This window comes from Cinclus cinclus, chromosome 6, assembly GCF_963662255.1.
Source record: "Cinclus cinclus chromosome 6, bCinCin1.1, whole genome shotgun sequence".
Taxonomy (NCBI): domain Eukaryota; kingdom Metazoa; phylum Chordata; class Aves; order Passeriformes; family Cinclidae; genus Cinclus; species Cinclus cinclus.
This window is the reverse complement of record NC_085051.1, coordinates 47,191,531-47,211,405: the sequence shown is the minus strand read 5'-3', so window position 1 is coordinate 47,211,405 and position 19,875 is coordinate 47,191,531. Positions and strand designations below refer to the sequence as shown.

Below are 19,875 nucleotides of genomic sequence, written 5' to 3'. Positions count from 1 at the left end.
AATACAGCCACGGTCTGCACTTTATTGCAGGAACTTATGACTAGAGCTTAGGAGCACCCCTGGAAAAAAGCCTGAAGACTTGCATAGTACTTTACATAGTAGCAGTAGTAGTAGTAGCAGTAGTAGTAGTAGTAGTAGTAGTAGTAGTCACTTTTGGAGTTGCTGAATTCTCAGGAGTGATCCAAGACTATATTTATGATCAGAGTGGAACTGTTTTGGAATTGCTTATGGTCAATAATTACAAAGGAAGCATAGGATAAATGCCTGTTTACAGTACAGTCTGTCTAAAAGATGGAGCATAGGTCTAGAAGCAAGAAATTGTTGCCTATTTTATTAATGATTCCTTGTCTGGCTTTTGGTAAATCACTTCATTTTTTGTGGATGTATTTCCAGTGCACAGCTAACACTGAAACTAGAGTGCTGACCAGAAACCTGCTTTTTTTCATGAGATGGCTGTTAAGAAAGTTCAAGTACTGGCTAAAAGGGACAGCTGAAAGTGCAGGCTTGAGTTCAAGCTTGGTGTGTGAGTTTGCCAGGCGAGGCTGGCAGATTCCACTTTTCTCATGTGAGTACATGCTGTTGTTAAGGTGTTGTTGAGGTGGTGTCACCCTTCCTGTGGTGTCCCTAGTTCTACATGGCCTCTGTACTAGTAGTGGCCTCAGCAGCTCAGCACTTGATTCCCAGTTTGCCAGCACCATTTGTTAAACTTGAACAGAGATGATGGCTGGAAGTTGTGCTTCCTGGTTGCCAGTGGGTCAGAACATAATTAACCTTTGGTAAAGCTGCCATGAGAGACCCACAGCCTGAAGAAATGTATTCAGAATTCTTGTTTTCTGAGTATTTGAGCAGACAAGAAGGAACAGGCAGAGAATCACTATGTTTTGTGAGACTGAATTCCATATGGGTGTTGTCAATAAAAATTCTTGGTGCAAATATTTTGTTTTGCCTTCAAAAGAGCTCTGCATTTATAATGAGAAATGCTATTTGGAAATTATGATATCAAGTATTGTACCCATGTTACTGCCAGACTCAGCAGGTCTGTGCTGGATGACAAAGAACAAGTGCACCCTGGAAGCAAATTCTTGGAGCTCTACTCATGCATGTTAAAAACCATGAGACATCACAGTGAACCAGCATAACACAACACCACAGGAGTTATATGGGTTGTGTGCTAGCCCATGGGGCTCCCAGCATAGAGCTTTGCAGAAGAGAGGCTTCACATAGCTTCCAATAGTCTAAGTCAGTGCTGTGCTGAGAAGATAAACTCTGGCTTTCCACACTTCTAAAACAGGCTGAAATGTTTATTTGTGGGAATCAATTAACTAATAGTGGAAGAGAACATTATAGGAAGAGCACAGTTCTTGCCAGGGTGATGTTGTAGATACTATAGTGCCAACAATCCACACAAGAGGAGGAAGAGAATAATGTTTCTTGCCACCAGTAAGAGACAAATGAGATGTGATGATGTTGCTGTGAATCATCTTGATGGGTGATTCTGTGTGTTAAAGAAATTTCTTGCACAGGTTGTTACCACTCACAAATCCACTCTGTGCTGTACAATAGAGGCAGCAAGAATATCAGCTGCAAGTAGGTATTGAATGCACACAATTGACTTGAACTCAGAAAATGTTCATCTACTGAGTTATTGTGCATGTGTGCAGACAGTTATTTGCTCATTCATAGGGCCCAGTAAAGGCCTTCCTTTCTGGCATATTTATTCCAGTGCCTTCAAGAGAACTATTTATTTGGAGTAATGGGGTGAAACCAAGCAGGAAAATTGATAGGCCAGCATTTGTTAGCAGTAAGATCTACCAGAGTCAGAGAAATGTCCTTCGATGGTGTGGGTGAAGCCCTGGTGCTTGGTCTGTTGCAACTGGTGTGAACCAAATTGGGGGAATAGAGCTGTGGGGAAGAATTTGTGTAGTTAGTGCACAGAGCTGTTCCTTCTGTTGTTCTCACGATACAAGCTTATATTCAATACAGACATTCTCATCTGTGTTGGTCAGATGTTTTACCCTTTTGTTGTACCTGCAAGTTGCAGTAGCTTCCCGACTAAAGGCAGCAAATGAAATTGCAAAGAGCTGCGAAGAAAATGTTGATTGAAAATGAAAGCTTCACTGCCAGTAGTGTTTGCAGAGCTGTCTGTCAGTAAAATGAACCGTAATGAAATAGAGCAAGATGCGGAGAAGGAGGTGCTCCCCCTTGTTGTTTGTCAGGTGTGGGTAGACATGAAATTATTGCCAGAATTGTGCACAGCCATGTGTGTGTGTTTCCAGATGGCAATCATCTTCAACCAGGAAGGCCTCAAAGCTGTTCGCCCCCCTTGTGTCATTCAGAGCTTCATCAATCACAATGCTGTGCTCTATAAAGTTTTCGTGGTTGGTGAATCCTACACTGTGGTGAAAAGACCATCTTTAAAGAACTTCTCTGCAGGCATCTCAGGTACGTTGTACTAATTTGAAAGAAAATGTCTGTTCTTGCAGCCTCAGCAGGAAGTATCTTTGAAGAAAATACCTGTGAAAAAACTGCTGAAGTGAAGGCAGCTGGTTTGGACATACCATGCTTCCTCTTCTGTATTATTTCAATAGGAAGGGAGATAACTCACCTGCTCTGGAATATGTACAAATGGCATTAATATAGTAAATATTTATGCAGTGGTAACCTGAGTCTTACCTGTTAAATACTGTTTTATGTCATGTGGAAAGGGGGAGAGGGAGAGAAGTTCTCTCCTTTCACAGTAATTTCATGTGTCATTTGTTCCGGAGTTTGTTATAAATGTGCTTTGGAGAGAATTTCCTGGATTCCATCATTTCAGCACTTCCTCTCCCTGTTTTTACCTTGAATATGTATGTGTTTTAAATTAAAGATCACTTGTGTTCTCCCCTAAATGAGCCTCCCTTTTCATGCGAGGCCCAGTGTTGAAAATCTTCGTGTGAGATGTCCTTTGGTTTGTAGATATTATAGCTGTGTTGGGGAGAAGGAGGAATGTATTTGTCAGTGAGGAGAGTGATTTTTCTGTATGTCACTAGAGAGCAACACTGGAAGGGTTTTTGTTTGACTTCCTTTATGGAAAAAAGCTCCTTTCCAGAGAACTGCATTCTATGGCCCACCAAAAGCATAAAAAAATTAACAGGACATAGATGGGAGCAAGCATGGTCTGATAGCAACTGGATAAATCCAGGAGGTGAGGATGGGATCAAACTAAAGGACAAGAATGAAGAAATGCCAGATTTTTGTTACTTTTCCTAGTGTTTTCTGCTAATCCTAGTATGTCTGTTTATGCTCAGCATTGCATTTCACACACAAATACGTGCTTGTTAGTATAGGTGTAGTAGGATGCTGGTAGAAGCTCTTGTCTGTAGCTATGTGGGGCTGTATTTACATTTAGGTCTGCTCTATGTCCTGATCAAATTAAGTAGGCCAGAATCTGTGTTCATATAAACTGTTAGGACAGTTGGTCTCTACTTTTTGCTGGAAGGGAACATTTTAAGACATCTTTCCAAAAATGCCTTAGTAAATGCCTTGCATGTTAGTGTAAGACTTAAAGTTGTCTGGAAGTGCACATGCAAATAAGTTTTGTAGGCAGATTAGGGTGTCTCTCTCTCTCACCCACATGGGGAGAGTTTGAGGAGGCCACAGGAACCTGACCTGGCAGATCTGATGGTTAAACAGATCTGGTGGCAGTGACACACTGAAAGAGCTGAGTGTCTGAAAGTACAAGATCTTTCTAAACAAGAGGAAAGACAAGAAGTCCTTTGGTGGTCAGACTGCAGAGTGGACTTGGATTTACTTTTCACAGCTTTCATGTCTTTACTGTATGTAGCCCTGAGGCTGCTCTTCGATGCCCAGTCAGAGACCAGCATAGCAGAAATATTCTTGCTGGTGCCACCTGCGTGCTGAGACTTTGGTCCAGGTGTTCCGTGCAGGTTGTCTCTATGATGCCATTAGTGTGCTGTGGTGGGAATCCTAAAGGTAGACATGGTGGGGGATTTCTTTCAGCCAGTAAAATCTTCATCACAGAGGAAGCAGGGTGGGAAGTGCTGCTGTAAACCATGGAGAGAATTTCACTGTGTTTCATTAGTGGTTTCTGTCACCTCACAGTGACTCCAGCATTCCTGTGGTGACTCCAAAAGAAGGACAGGTCCTGGCCACAGAATATATTGCTTTCTTCCATGGTGACAGTGCTCTGTCCAGGTTCACAGGGATCTCAGTGTATCCTGGGTGCTGCCAGCCTACCACCTGCAGTGATTGCAGCTTCTCCCTTCTGTCACACACCTTCCCCTTGGAACTGTGACTTTGAGTATAGCACGTCAGTAAAAATCAATTTAATTATCTGACTGAACTTAGTTAATTTGCTCTGATGAAGGTAGGAAAACTGATTTCTGTTCACCCAGTGCATGATTCTATTTATCTGTGGTCTGAGAACCGTGGGTGATATGTCTGTGGGTCCCTGCCTGTGCAGGCAGCCCAGTGCCAGCAGGCATGAGAGCGCTGTGGGTGGGGTGGATGGTTGAGACCAGGACGAGATTCATGGGGCTGCACTGCCACCTACTGTTCCTTGCACTATTCCTTTGGAAATTACAATCCAAAGTTATTTACAACCTGTTTTTAATTGCAGACAGAGAATCAATATTTTTCAACAGCCACAATGTTTCCAAACCAGAGTCCTCATCTGTCTTAACAGCGGTAAGTACACTTGGTCTTTTTCCCTCTAGTACAGTTGGAAACTTAACTAATTCTTTCTTATGGAAGTGTTAGTAGCTAGTGACTCTCTTTCACAAGCTGTCTGCTTCTGTGTTGCAGGCTGAGGTCTGTTTGGTACCACGAACCAGCATGACTGTGTCCTACTCTGGTTTTCCTTACCGAGCTCCGGTGAGGAAGAACTTGTAGCAGGGATGTGCTGCTTCCCAAACTACCCAGGGCTAATCTAGGGAAAGGGAAGAAGGAGATTCTGAATGCAAACGCCTGGCTTTTTCCTGTCCAGAGAGATTAATAAGCATAAATCATCCTTCTAGGACTCAGTTCTGTGAGGAAAGACAAACTGTGAAAATTAAAGCATAGAAATTGTGTTGGCACAAGGCCACAGAGGGCCAGTAGTTGTCTGTTATGTGAGCATGCCCAAGCTGTTACCATGGGACCATTTCTGGGTGTCCTTCAAGACCAGCAGTGCCAGCACACTGCACAGTTTCATGCTAGCATCGCCAGTTCTTTTAATAAGATTTGGACTTACGAATCCTAACAAGTTCTTGGGCACCTGGCTACTGGGAAAGTCACTTTACAGCACTGGGTCCTTTCAATCTCTTGAGTCTTGGGATTCTTTTTTGTTTCACAAGCTCTGCTGGGGACTAGTTTCGTATTTGATTTTGAATTTAGTATAAAACACTGGTCGGCATGGTAAATATTAAAACTGTAATTGTGCTAGTCATGTCATTTTGGGGTTATGTTGAGGGAGAAGCCATTACTAAAAATTTGCTTTCAGACTTAGAAAATGTGCTCCTGTGGTTTACCTGCCATCTCACTCACACAAATACTTATTCCAGTCATGCTTCTGGAGGCATAACAGCATACTTCTGCAGTGTAACATGTTGTTTAAAAAGTGAAGAGTGCATCCTCCAGTCATAAGTAACCTGAGTCACTCAGTAAATACTTAAAAAATAAATTGTACATGAAAACCCTAAATATAAAAGGTATGCTCTGCCATTAAGATATCAGATGAGTTGTATTGTATGACTCAGATTAAACTAACAGCAGGAGTCTGTCCTGTCAGCTCTTTAACACAGACATTTATCTACACTGAAATGTAGACAGTCAGAATGACAGTCAGAACTTTTGCAGCACAGGTTAAATAGGCCACCTGTATATGTTTTTTTAAGGTGCAGATCTAGTACTTAAAATAATGAGTCTGATTCTCCATTCATTCCTACACTGCTTTGCTTCTATAGGTGTACCAGTATGAAGAGGAAGAGCTAGATGCTTTAGAGCAGATGAATCTCCAATTCAGGAAGGATTTTTAATAATGAAAGCAGTTTCTCTTTGGTGTCTTTCTTGGTTTCACGCCAATGGTTCTCTGCAATTAGATTTGGTGGATATGCACCTGGAAACTTCTGAAAATCAATCTTTCCACTAAAAAGGCTGTTTCAGAGTCCCTTAGTAATGTGTCTTTTTCCATTGTAGCTGGATAAAATTGAAGGAGTATTTGAGCGGCCAAACGATGATGTCATCAGGGAAATCTCTAAAGCGCTGCGGCAAGCTCTGGGAGTTTCCCTCTTTGGAATTGATATCATCATTAACAATCAGACTGGGCAGCATGCAGTAATTGATATAAATGCATTCCCAGGTAAGACAAGCCTTTTCTCTCCTGCTTTTTGGAGCAAGTTTTACTGCTGTTGTCTCATATTGCTTCCCAGACTGGGGGTGGACAGCAGCAACCGGGTGGTTCTGAGATCAAATACAGGTTAGTCTGGGGTGAGAATAATCCTAATCTAGGTAGAGAATTTGTATCTCTTAGGAGTAAGTATTAGCTCTTAGGAGGTATGGTAAAATTTTAGTGGCCAGTTGTAACATAGCTTTTGTGCCCTCCTGCACAAAGGGAAACTCAAGAATTGCAGTATGGGATTGTGTGCTGGGACCTAGCCTTTCTGGGCCTAGCCTTCATTCTGAAATGAAAATAATACTAAATTCTATTTTTGGAGAGCCTTTAAAGATTACTTTTTTCTTTTTTGAGACTCTGTACCATTAAGACAAATGAGGGGGTGGGAACAACAAACTGTTCCCTTGAAAATTTCTTCCTGTGCAAATTGATTCCCCACAAAAAGACATTTGTGCACAAAAGCAATACCAGGAATCTGAAGCTGATAAAATTGTAGGTGCACAAAAGTTGCTGTAGAGAGTTGGTGTCCTTGAAGGTTCTCAAAAGTGCATCCTGGAGTGAAAGGATAGTTTAGACCATGTAAAACTGAGAAAATTTGTCCACTACTTTTTGTAGTGCAACATAATGTCTTGGAAACAACTAAACAAGCTCATTCATCACCAGAATTGTTAAAAGGAGTTGTAAATGTGAATAAGGGTGAGGCAGTAATGGTCTGTCACTTGTGCTAAATTCATTAGTCTAACCCAGGAAAAGAATACATCATCTCATTTGATGCTGTTCTGCCGGGTGTTTTTCTCTCTGAGAATCTCCTCTCATTACCTGAATGGGGGTGCTTGTTTCCAGAGACTTACATAGGCTATTGTGTACTTTCTTTAACCTGTCACTAGAGATTTTAAGTTTTCAGTATAGCTGTGGTATCTTTAAATCTAGAGGTCTTGTCCTGAGCTCCCAATCTCCTTAGTTTTTCAAATCAGGTCCTCATTCCTACTGCCCTGTAGTGCCTTGTCTATCTATCTCCACAGTCACTGGCTTCCTCTTAAAACTCAGCTCTGCTATTCTCAGGTCACTTCCCAGCATGTTTCGATCACATGGTATTATGCAATTTGCAGACCTGTGAAAGCACTCTTCTGCCCAAGGCAGTGAAACAACCTAAATTGGGTTTTAGATGGAGCCATATCAGTTTTATGAATAGGATTATATTTCAGCCATTGGGTCTTGAAGTAAGTGATACAAGACATTCTTTTGCAATCTTGTATCCTGCATTTTGGTTTGGTGCTTCATGTTTTTTTGTTTGGGGGTGGTTTTTTTCAAGTATTATTTTGGATATTGTACTTTGCACAGATTGAAATTCTCCTTTTCTTGAAATGTTGAAAGGTCCACGTTGGGGAACAGCAATGTGGCAAACATATATTTAGAGAAGACCAATGTCTTCTTGTTGTCACTTAAGTTTGCAGAACTGCTCTGCTGTACTTCTGCCCTAAGGCAATAATTTTCAATATTCAGCCCAAGTCCTGTGTTTCAGTCTGTGCAGGAATTTGTCCTTGAAGGAAGTTTGAATTAATAGTGTTTTAGTCCTTGCAGGAGACTTGAGAGCACAGGGAAGTTTCTTGTGCACTGATCTCCACTGTGTTTCACACAGCAGTTTTTTTGGTGGTGAACATGTGGGTTGTGATGGAAACTACTGACTTTATCACCATGGGATAGATTGAAGACCAGCTGGAGAAAAACTAGAGGACAGCAGCAGGGCCCAGACATACAGAAGAGAAGGCAGGGGAAAGAAAAAGACTGGCTTCAAATTTGTAAAAGGCAGCAGAACTGAGATGAGCCCTGTTCTCAAGGTCTGCTGAAGTCAGAGAAGCAGCAATGGGGTAAAATGCAACAGAAGCAAAGTTACATCTCAGCACAGAATATGTTGTTGCTCAAAAGCATGTTCAGCACAGGCAACTGCATTACCCTCCAAGGGCCTATATGATTAAAGCCTGAAGAGTTACAATGACTGACTTCATTGACAGAGCCAGCACTTTGCGAGTGAGAAGTTCACTCAGCCCACCTCAAGAGTCACCAGTGGGCTGCATCAGCAGGGACAGGGATCTCCCTGTTACTGGCTCAGTGCAGTCTCAGGAAATACCCTCCCTTGCTCTTCTTCCTCAAATCATCATAGGCTTCAAGAGTTGTAATAGAGCCAAACTGGAGCCAACCTTCCTGGGCATTATCTCTGCACCACTGCTTAGAAAAAGGGAGGGGAAGAGATGGCCTTTAAAGAGTATTCACAGCCTCTTTCATGGAACTCAAGCTATGGCTTGGGGCCAAGCCTGACCAAAGCCTTGTCCAGCTGCCCGGAGGTGTGATGCCTTTCTTGTGTACTGTCTTCCATGTTTACCAGGCTTGAAGCTCATTTGAACCTGCCACTCCACTGATGTCATCTGAGATGAGTTTAATGACAGAATTCAGAGCAGGTGCACCTGTAGGAGGATGTTGTCTGTTATCTGCTCCATTAGCACCAGCAACTCTTCAAAAGGATTTTTAAGATAAATGTCTGAAAAGCCTATTGTGCGTTTTGTTCTGTGGGGAGCTACTTGTACTATATTTAGCACTGGTTACTAGCTGAGATATCGAATGGGTGGGCACAGTCATGTAGCATGTGGGAGTTATGTTTGTCTGACCTCAGTTAAGTGAGAGAAAAGGTTCCACGTAGCCTGCTGTCCTGTGGCTGTGGCTGAGTTCAGCCAGCCCCAGCAGCTGCAGGCTATCACCATGCAGGTGAACTGCTGCCTCGAGTGAATCTGCATGGTAGCTGGGAACATCATATCTGAACGTGCAGTTTGTGTCTGTAAAAACATTGCTGTAAATGCAGGGTATGGGCTGTCCATTTCTTTCTGACCAGGGGAAGATGCAGAAAAGACAAGTGTGCCAGATCAGGGAGAGTCTCTGGCAGGTAAAAAAAATCAGGCAGGTAGCATCTGTAATGCTAGCTGAAAAATTTTCATAGCCATTTCTTGCCTCCACCAAAGCTCACAGAGGTGGGCACTTGTTTTCAGATGAATTGCTGGTTGGTCATCTTTCCCATCATTGCTCAGCCAGAGGACTCTGGAGACTGTTCTCAGTATAGCAAAATTCAGGCATTTCCAAAATTGTTTCAAGTGGCCATGCTAGGATAGCACCTGCTGGAGCACGATTCATGGAAGTTATGTTTTAGGCATGCAAAAGTTATATCCTCCCACTGATTCCCTGTGTGACACGAATCGCAAATTTACTGCCAGTAGTTTCTGAAGGTGTAATTTAATCTGCACTTCCTGATTTTGTTATTGCAACACAGTGGTGTCCCACAACTGACTAGTTTGAGAAGCATACAGGAGCCCTAGGTAAACCAAGTGAGGCAATACCCACAGTTTGCAGCCTTCCCAGGGGTCCTGTGATCCAAGGGTTGAGACAGCTAATTCTCTTCCTCCCTTCCTTGTATTGTTTTTTTTTTGCAAGTTTTTGAAGTTTCTTTTGAGTGACTGAGCAGAATTAAATTACTTGGGTGTTTCTACCCAGTTACGGAGGGCTTGCATAGACAGAACCTGCCTGTTACACACAGCTTTCTTTCATGAACATCTGCTTATTTCAGTACTGAATAACTGGCCATCTTATTCCTATTAAATATTTAAAGCAACTTCTTTGTGAGTTTGCTAGGTGCCTTCCTGCAAGGCTAGTTCATTTTCATCGAGCGCACACAGAACACTCCGGGGTACTATGGATCTCCTAGCTAAATATTAAAGCTGTTACTATGGAGATGGCTTATTCCTGGGGTGTTTGAAGCACTCTGAGTAGATTTGAAGGCTAATCCTGTGGCTTTTACATAAGCAAGAAAGCGTAACAAGCATTTCTGTCCATGGGGTGGAGATCCTGTTCTGACTCCCATGGCCTGCCCTAGGAGTTCTAGTTGCCCCCTGCTGACCATTGGATTATCATGTGGGGCACTGGAAAACTTGGTGTTTTGAAATGAGGTTTGTTTGGTGAATCCCTTCAAGGGCCTCTGAGAAAGGAAAACTGCAAGCTGTTGTCTCACATTGCTGGTGTTTTATGTGACCTGTTAAGTATCTGAAGAATTGGGACCCAGCGCAGTAAAATCCAAAGTAATATAGCAGCCTAAATAAAAGTTAATTGGTTGGCGTATGGTTTATAAATACACCATAAAATCCCCATATTTATTATAGGTGAAATTATAGTCTTCATGTTTTCCAGGAATTTGTTGTTTTGTGGGGTTTTTTTGCCTAAGGAAATTGGTCTCTACAGTAGAATGGAAATTAAAATTGAATTAATTATGGATCTGAGAAACTCTTCTCTCCAATGATTACATCATTAAAAGTGTTTTAAAGTATGTATTTACTTTGTGGTCTCTGGTTCTGCTCATGTGTTGCTGTGTGAATGTGTGCTATTCACATGGGTCTTTTAAACTTATTGCTTTAGTCCCCTGTATTAATACCAGGTCACTTCCAGAATACTTTTATAGACATTTTAAAACAATCAGCCTATCCCATTAAATAACACTGAATGTCATATGTCACCTCTAGGATACTAAGGCTAATAAACTGATAATAATTTTAGGTAATGCAGTAGCAGTTAAGATCCATTTCAGGACATTGTACCCGTATGTTGCATGTCTGGTTTAATTTTAAAATGAAATGCAATGATAAAACTGTGCCTGTAGCAGAGTGTTTAGAATAGACCCAGAAGCTCTGTACACCTGCTACCCTTTGTGTCACCAAAAATGTCATGTCTACTGGTATTTGAGTAACTGTTTTAACCAGGAAACTTGTTATTAAACTGCATTGTAAATGGTCTCGAATCACTTAACAGAACATGCAGAAAGGTGGTTTCAGTACTGAAATAAATGATGGATGTTTCTATCAAATACTGTATAATTGATATGTTTCCTGTCCCTTGGGTGTTTATTCAGACATAGCAGCAAACCCATTCCAAGTGTCAAGTTCGGTTAGGTTAGACGAGCATCACATCGATTCTTGCTCAGTGGGAAGCTGTCTTTTCTGTGAGGTATATGTATTTTCTGCTAGCTCCCCTGAGGTTTCCCTAATTGAGGGTATTGCTGGGCAAATTCTGGAGAGGGTCCAGACCCTCAAAGAAGCTCTGCATTAGAGCTACTTGACATAGTAAACCTGGAAATGGTATGGAAAAAATCGACATTATACCAGAGTGTTTGTAACTTAGGGAAAAATCTGGATTTGGCAATAAATGATAGCATATGCCTAAAAGTACATCTACATATATATACTTGGGAGGAAAAAGAAGCAGCAAATCTGAAAGGTAATTGTTTTTCTCATTGGAAAAACACTTTTATTTCAAGAGTCTCTGTTCCTCTTTATGCTAATCTGCTTCTGCTGTCACTTAAAATGATGTAATGGAGAAAGCCTTTTAAAATCAGTTTTATTATCAGCTTTTTTATTATCAGTGGAGAGCAACACACTCCAAGAAACAAACTGTTAAGCCTATCAAAGAACCTAAGAAATTACTTAACTGCCTTTTTTTTTCCCCCTTTCCTTCATTTTTTATCTTTTCAGGTTATGAGGGTGTTTCTGAATTTTTCACAGATCTGCTGAACCACATAGCTGCTGTCCTGCAGGGTCAGGTACCTGAGGTGACCCAGCTAAACCGCAGCAAGCTCCTGGCAGAGCAGAGCGGTGGGATCATGGACGAGCGGATATGCTGTGCTAGCACGGGCTGTCTCAGCGTCATGGGAAAAGACTCCTGGATTGTGGAGAGCGAGACCAACAGCTCAGTAAAACTGCAACACCAGAGACTAGGCTGCAACTCGGCAGTGTCCCCCAACTTCCAGCAGCACTGCGTCGCTACATTGGCAACAAAAGCTTCTTCTCAATAACTTGCCAATGCCATGGACTGAGAAAAAGCCCCAGGGATACAAATTGTGATCCCAGAACCAGATCAGGCTTTAACAATACAATTGACACAAAAAAAAAAAAAAAAAAGGAAAAAAACCACACCATAAAACACAACGCAAAAAAGCAAAATAAAAAAAATTTCCATTTGATTTAATCTAATTTGCTGATGAAACAGACTGAAAGGGGAAGAGCGAGAAAGTGATCCAAATCCATTTCATCAGATTCCAGTTGCAAATTCGTAGTGAGTTTACACACACGTGTTTTAACACTAGTCCTTTCATTGTGGGAGGGTTGCTCTTTCATTTCTATTGTTCTTTGTAATTACTGGTGACCAGCATTTTAAAATCGGACCTCATGGTGTCAAGAAGATAATAATGTTGAAATGCAGTGTCTGAATGTAACAGTGCTAGAGATTTTTGCCTAAAAAACTCCCCATTCCTCTTTTTTTCCAGGTAGTCCATTGCATAAGAAAGCTAAGACAGCTTCAGTATCGCTGAAGTATCACTGTAACCAAATCTCTTGAAATATTGACCAGTCATGATGTTGGCAGGTAGCTTGCTGTGAAGCTGCTGCACTTTGGGTAGGACAGAGAAGCTTGCTTCTTTTCAGGGCACAGAACTGAGGTGACCACCCCTGTTCCAGCTTTGCAGTTCTCCCCCCAGGCCTCATTGCTTCACTCAAATCGGCATCTAACCACGCTTTTACCAACAGCAACACATTTCACCTAGAGAGGGTGCCAGTATTGAGGTTGAGTCATTTAGTAGATAAAATAACATGCTTTCAGTTGTCTGCTAGTGCTGAAATCCTAGAAGAGTTAATGGAAGCAACTAATCTCTTAGCAGGGAGTTTAATTCTCCCTCCATTGCACTTGTGAGCACCCTGGGATAAGGCTGGCAGAGTTGTGCGTTTTCCTTGGAGCAGCACGCCTGACCTGCATATCCTGAGGGGTAACAACAGTTGCTGCCTTCCACAGATCCATGCAGTTGTACATTTTTTTCTGTAAAATAGAAACAAACTTGTGGACCTTCATATAAGGTAGAAGCACCGGACAGCTCCAGGTGGAGACCCTGTTACTTTGTTGCAAGCTGCCACACGAGGCCATATGGTAATTTACAACAGTACTTTATACTATTTGTAAACTATAGCCCAGCCAACTTGTATCTCTTGAGATACCTTCTAGTATGGCAGCATCTTCTGCTGTTAAGCATTCCTGCAACTTTTGCCACATGGTTCTGAACACTATATTGGATACATCCAAGTGCTAAGAACTGAAACACTATTTTGGTAGAAGTGGCCTTCTCTTCCCCTTATTAGCCCTAAAATGCATTTAAGAAGAGTGGTGTTAAGAAAATTTCCTTAGTTAAGCTCCTAACTTGCAAATACAGGAATTTCTGTGTTTTCTATAGCACGTGTTCATAAAGCATTTGTCACTGCTGCATTTAATACCAGTTTGGTTAGTATCATGTGTTAGATGGCTACTCAAAAGGAAAGGGTCTAGAACTTAAAGCCCTGGTAGATTGTGGAAAGAGGATTAAACTGTGTAAAAGATGTCACCGCCCTACCTGATGGTACCAGTCCTAGAGAGGAAAAAGTTTTGAAGAGTGTTATGTAGAAGTTCTTTTATGTAAACAATGTCTTTTCCATGGGAGAGGTTGGTCTTCTTCCAAAATACCATTCTTGGGAACTTCCTGTAGCCAGGATTGAATTTTTCAGGATGATTTACACAATAGAAGATAATTCCACCTCCAGAGGGATTACTAACTTTAAAACATTTCTGTAGGGACTGGAAGAACTTTATGAGTGTGGTATCAATCAGATCCCAGGGTGCACATAAGCACAGCCTACTTCCTCAAGTGTTGCAGTTCTGTTCTGAGCTGGGCACCCTTCACAATCCCTGTATGTTTTGAGGAGGCTGCTGGATCCTGTGTTGCAGGTCTCGAATGGCTGTGGTGTGAGTGAGTCAGATGTACATAGCTATGGGTTTATAAAAGTGTTCATGAGAGACTAAACTTTCATAAAGGCATGACTAAAATAAAAATTATATCTACTATTTGGGGTTTGGTTTTGTTTGTTTAAAATAAAAAATGTTTTTATCTTATATGTGTAACAAAAGATGCCCTCAGGAAGGAACTTGCCAGTGCATATTTTTGTATGGTACTTTCTTGTAACCAGCTGGTGGAGTGTTTGTAGACTTGCCTGTTGCTCCCTTTATTACAATGGCTTGGGCTTTTTTTGGTTTTTTGGGTTTTGTTTCTTTACCGGGTGGTGGGGATGAAGCAATGATGTAAGAACTGGGTTACTGACTCAAGACCTTTCAAACTAAGTATGTTTACATGAATCTGAGTGTTGGATCCAGTGGAAATGTCTGTATGCTGTTTCCTAGTTAGAACATCAAATAAGAATTTTATTTTCCTGGCTGCCTTCTGAATTTTGGTTGGCCTATTTTGCACTGCTTTTTTTCTCCAAAATAAACTACTGAAATATAATTGTGCATTTTAAACTTGTTTACAAATGATTGTTAGAAGTTTATTTTGTAATTCTCTGAATGCTTGCAGAAATACTATATTTAAATATTACTCCAGACCTTGGCAGTAACTAGAAAACAAATTTAGGTCATTGGTGTGATCAGTGACATTTTTTCCCATAGTCTATAATTTATTTTTTATTTATCGAATGTATTGGTATCACTTTTAATTTACCAGGTGCAGTTATGCAGGTACCTGTTGTGATGTGGCATTACAATAGAGTTTTGACATAAATTACCATGCATTTGCTGTACTACTATATTTCCTTGCAGAAATTAACGTAATGGCTTGTGTACTAGAATGTTGCTAAATCACAGAGGCAAATTGGGAGACCAATTTGTGAAAGCCAAAACTGTAAATTACCAAGTGTCCAGACATACAATTACATTCTTGCAAAACATTTGAGCATGAGTATGTTATTAAGCTTGTGCTAAAGTGCTTTTCTGAATTGCTGCCTCATTTGGGAAGTTCAGGATAGTTTTGATTTAAGATAAGCTTCACTGTAAGTTAGTTAATATTCTGTAGTCTTGTCTTTCTTTGTAAAAGTAGAGGAGTATAGTAACATTAGACCATACCAGAATGCCCTTGCTCTTAAAATTGCAGACAATCTGAGGAGATTTTCCATAATGTCAGTTTGAATTCTTTTTATTGTGGGTTAGAAAAATATTCTTCTGTATTTTCAAAGGCATAGCTGTTACTGCTGTGCTGATGGGAGCAATTGCATTAAAATTACATGGTCACTAGTTAGCTTTATAGGGGTTTATTACTGTTCTGCTTCATTGTTTGAAATCCACAAGAACACCATTAGCTTGATTGGAATTTCTCCAGGTTTTGTGTCAGCGTGGTGGAGATGAGACTCTGGTTTCCACTGAAATTACATAATTAGCTTTCCCTGTTGAAGAGAGCTTGAGTGGTGCTACTGCTGCCTATGATGTAAAGTCACCCTCTTCCCCCCTCCAGCTGACTTGGCTGCACTGTGCCTGACTTTGTAGCCTGTGCCAGAACATCCTGATCACTATGTGAAAGTCAACTGCAGAAGTGCAACCAAACTATCAGCATCAGTGCTAACACTTGTAGTTTATGTAATGCAGAACCACTGGACCAGTGATGTTTTGCCTTTGGTTGAAGTGTCTGGCTGTACAACCTTTGTCCTGAGGAGCTGATCAGCTGAGGAGCTGATCAACTGGGCTGGTTGATAGGTAGGATAGATTCATTTTTACCTTTCAGTCTGTTGTAACATTAAAGATCTCCATTGTCAGTGTGGGAATGTTTCTGCAGGGGAGTTCTGCAGCAGGTTGCACAGACTGAAATCTACCAGTTTAATTTGTTCTCATTGTAGATGATTACAAGCTAAGAACCCAGCCCAGAGGCATCACGAGGTAATGTTGATTGCTCAAGATAATGCCTCAAGTTTTCTAGATTAACTGTGGGCAGCATCCAGCCAGGGAACAACCAGGTGGAGGAGTGGTTAGATAATAGAGGCATAATACAGTTCAAAGGCAAAAAGACTAAATGGGGCCAGAGGTGTTTTAATTGCCTCGCAAAATAAGAGCAAAACAGGAAAAATGCTCCTGTTGTTTTAATCCAGTTTAAAAATCCAGACTTCTCAGTTCTTAGACTAACACTGATTTCCTCAAGTCCTTGCATGGCAGCAGTGACAAGTGAGTCAGGCTTTTCCACACTAACTTCTAGCCTTGCCTTCCACAGCTGTGCAGAAAATCTTGGATTTTGGATTTTTAGTGAACAGAGTCCAAGTTTGTAGCAGTCTCCCCATGCACACACTTGCGGGAGTTCATTTGCATTACCCTGCTAATTTTTCCCCTCCCTTCTTTTTAGTAAGAGATGTATTGATTTCTGTATTCAGTATACAATTACTTTGTTGTGTGTGTTTCGTGATTAGGAATATGTGAAAATGCTTTGTGTAGATTAAAATATTTCCTTTAATATAATCTCCTCTTGCTTTCATAGAAAAAATGGACATGCCATTGCAGATCGCATTGCTGATTTTATTTGAAATATTGCTTTAATATCTGTTTCAGAGGAATGTAACCTCCAGAAAAAGTACTTCCCACATCTTTACTACCTTCCCTTTCACTGTTCTCCTTATATGGATCCAGGCCATCAGCACTTGAGCTTTTGACTGGATGGGTTTCATATCCTCCATGGATTCTGTCATATTTACATGGCCACAAAAGTTACTGAGATGGTTGAAGTTTGGGAGGATCCAGGCATAAATGGAGATGTTGGAGCAATTCCTCAGCAACACAAGTACAGTAGCGTTTGTAGCAAGCAAAGGGAATTGGTTTTGCTCTGTGTGTGCAGGTGGTTCTTGGGGTCTGGTCCACCCTGCTCTTGGGGCAGCTTTCCTGTGGAAATAAGAAAAAAAAAAAATCAGTTGAGAGAAAAACATCCTTTATCTGTGGTGCAGAGGAGGGCAAGGAGATTAGGACTTGGGAGTAAAATCCTGGCCAGTGGACATCATGGTACCAGTTGTCCAGAATTTCACTCTTTGGTTTTTAATAGCAATCTGGGGTGATGTTTTCTTCCCCTCCATTATTCTTACTCTGAATCCACTGAGGCTGATGATAGCAGATGCCTGTGCCCCACACAAAGTCATTAGCAGATGACCTTACCCAGCATGTCATGAATTTGTAGAGGGGTCCCGATGTGTTGGGAAGTTTTTGTTGATGGCCAGGAAATCTCTTGAAACTCCAGAAATAGCTAAAACAGCAAATGGAGTTCATGAAAATCAGGTCTTCCTCTTCCAGCATTTTTAAAGAAACCCACATTTTATTTCTTCCTTCATTCTTTATACAGTAGTTTTAGATATAAATTATTTTAACTTCTTTTTTGTGTGAAAAGTCATATACATATATAAAGTTATTAAAAGGTTGAGAATATGTGAAGTATAAAATAGTGACTTCTTTGCTTCAGATGTTAGCAGCCCCTAAAAATGAGTTGTTTATCCTCTTGTAAAGTCAGTGCTGTAAAAAAATATTAAAAAATAAAAGATTTGTTAGATGTATCTTTTATTATTTATTTCTGATTCAGTATTTGATACAGCTTGTGTATACCCTTGTGACAACCACATACTAAAAACACTGTTGTTCTTAAAATGGAGTAACAACAATTCATTGGGATCCCAACAATTGTGAGAGAATTAGCCCCTCTGGGTGTGAGTAGTGTTGGATATTGTCCTTCAGTCTCCAGCACTACTTCCCACACAAGCACGGCTGAATCTCGGGGACCATTGTGTGCGTGTGCTCAGTTTTGCAAGTTCATTGGTATCTGTGTTCAAATCCAGCTGTACAGTGTTAACAAATGTGTCTTGTGATTCGCTTCAGCCTGATTCACTGATTTCTGAAACATATTTCCCATTTTGTACTTAAATTTGTATAGAATTACATAAACCCTTAAAAAAACATGGCTTACTGTAAAACCCAAAATACTTGCTATTTGGCGTCTTCAATTGCATGACTGATCAGATCAGACAATGGAGATGGTGCTTTCATCTAACAGCATTCATTTCAATGGTAATGTATTAATTTTCTTTTTGTTTGCCAAGCACCTGTTTTGGACAATGTTTTGCTTTCAACAGTAAAGCAATATGCAGTAGGTATTGTGACATTATCTCTGTAATTGTTTTGAAGAGAGGATTGTCCCTTTCCAACACATAATGAAAATAAATGCCTTATAACAACTTCTAGTTTGCTTCCTCTTTCTGGGTGGATAGGGCAGAAAGGTGAACCGCTTATTGGGAGAGGCCTGTTTTCATGGGAATTCAGTGTTCACATCCTTTCCAAGTGCAGTTGTTTGCAGCACCACGCTCAGGCCTTGAACACTATCTTTCCATCTGAAGAAAGTCCTTGGATCCCAAATATTCATGATTACTTGAATATCCAATTAAGATAGTATTTATAGCAGCTCCACCAAGTAACATTATTTTTCCTTATTGATTTTGCACCAGGTGTGGACACTTTCTGTCTCCTGCTGCCATCCTTTGTGAAAAAACTTGCCTAACTCCTTTGGATGTGGCTACGTTTCAGTGGGGGTTATTTGATTTCTTGGGTTTGGGGTTATATTTTTTTTAAGTGGGAATTTTTTTGTTTGTTTTGGTAGAGGTATGGTGGGGGTCTGAGGGTTTCTGTGAATTTATTATGACACATAGACCTGAGTTTGCAAGGAGTTGTATGGGTGCTGCTGCTGGCAGAGTCTCCTGAGAGCATTGTCCAAATGCTTCTGGAACTCTGTGAGGCTTGGTGCTAGTTCCCTGGGGAGCCTGTTCCGCCTAAAAATACAATATATTTACAATATACAATATTCAGATTAAAAATGCAGTGTTAAAATGTAGATGACGATCAATATGTTAAATGTGCTTTCTCCAGGTGGAGTTACTCCCTAATTGACATTTTAGTACTGTTTCTGCGCAACACCTTTGTTTTCACTTTGGTTCTTCCATGTTTCCCTGAGGTTAAAGAGAGTGTGATCTCCTCAGGATAGAGTTGAAAGACTCACAGCTTGCTCCAGTGCACTTTACCCAGCCAAGCTCTTGCCCAGTGCCTTGTTGCAGATTGTGTCCTGTGCCAGGGCAGCTTTAGGGCTGTGCCTTGGCCTCAACACCTCCTCTTGCCACTGAGTGTCTGCTCAGGGCTGGGGGCGAGGGCAATGCCCACTCAGCAGCTCCTGCCCCTCCCTGGGGAAGCTCATCCCGTGGGTGAGGTACAGCTCTGGTACCATGCAGGAACCCTGCACACCCACCCTCCCTGTAATGCACTCCACAGGCCAACACCACTGAGGTTTTGTGCAGAATAAAGAAATTAGTTCAAAGCCTGGCAGCTGTTCCCTGAACATCTCAGCTGTTCTGTGGGCTGCAGGTGATGGGAGAGAACTGCAGAGCTTCTGACTGGGGGGGCCTGGAATACAGCCCTGGCAGTGGGTGGGTCTTTCCCTCTCCTGCCAATGCACATAGAACATCTAAAATATGATCAGTACTTAGAGATTTTGGGGCGTCCCTAACACAGGCACCCCTTGGTCCTCCAGCTGCTCTGTGGTCTTAAGCCCAAAGGATAGTGCAGACGAG

At 41.3% G+C, this 19,875-nt stretch overlaps 1 protein-coding gene across 3 annotated transcripts in view; it reads left to right on the top strand.

Annotated features, from left to right (window-relative positions):
• ITPK1 (inositol-tetrakisphosphate 1-kinase) overlaps positions 1 to 18,489 on the top strand; it is a 143,716-nt gene extending 125,227 nt beyond the window's left edge. For 2 of the 3 annotated variants that reach the window (XM_062495497.1, XM_062495495.1), the window contains 4 exons: positions 2,277 to 2,442; positions 4,619 to 4,686; positions 6,175 to 6,337; positions 11,932 to 18,489. In XM_062495497.1, coding sequence (XP_062351481.1) covers positions 2,277 to 2,442; positions 4,619 to 4,686; positions 6,175 to 6,337; positions 11,932 to 12,251 — 717 coding nt within the window. In that variant the 3' untranslated portion in view covers positions 12,252 to 18,489. The remainder of the gene's footprint in view (positions 1 to 2,276; positions 2,443 to 4,618; positions 4,687 to 6,174; positions 6,338 to 11,931) is intronic. The other variant, XM_062495496.1, reaches the window with a different exon arrangement.
• Positions 18,490 to 19,875: the final 1,386 nt, after the last annotated feature.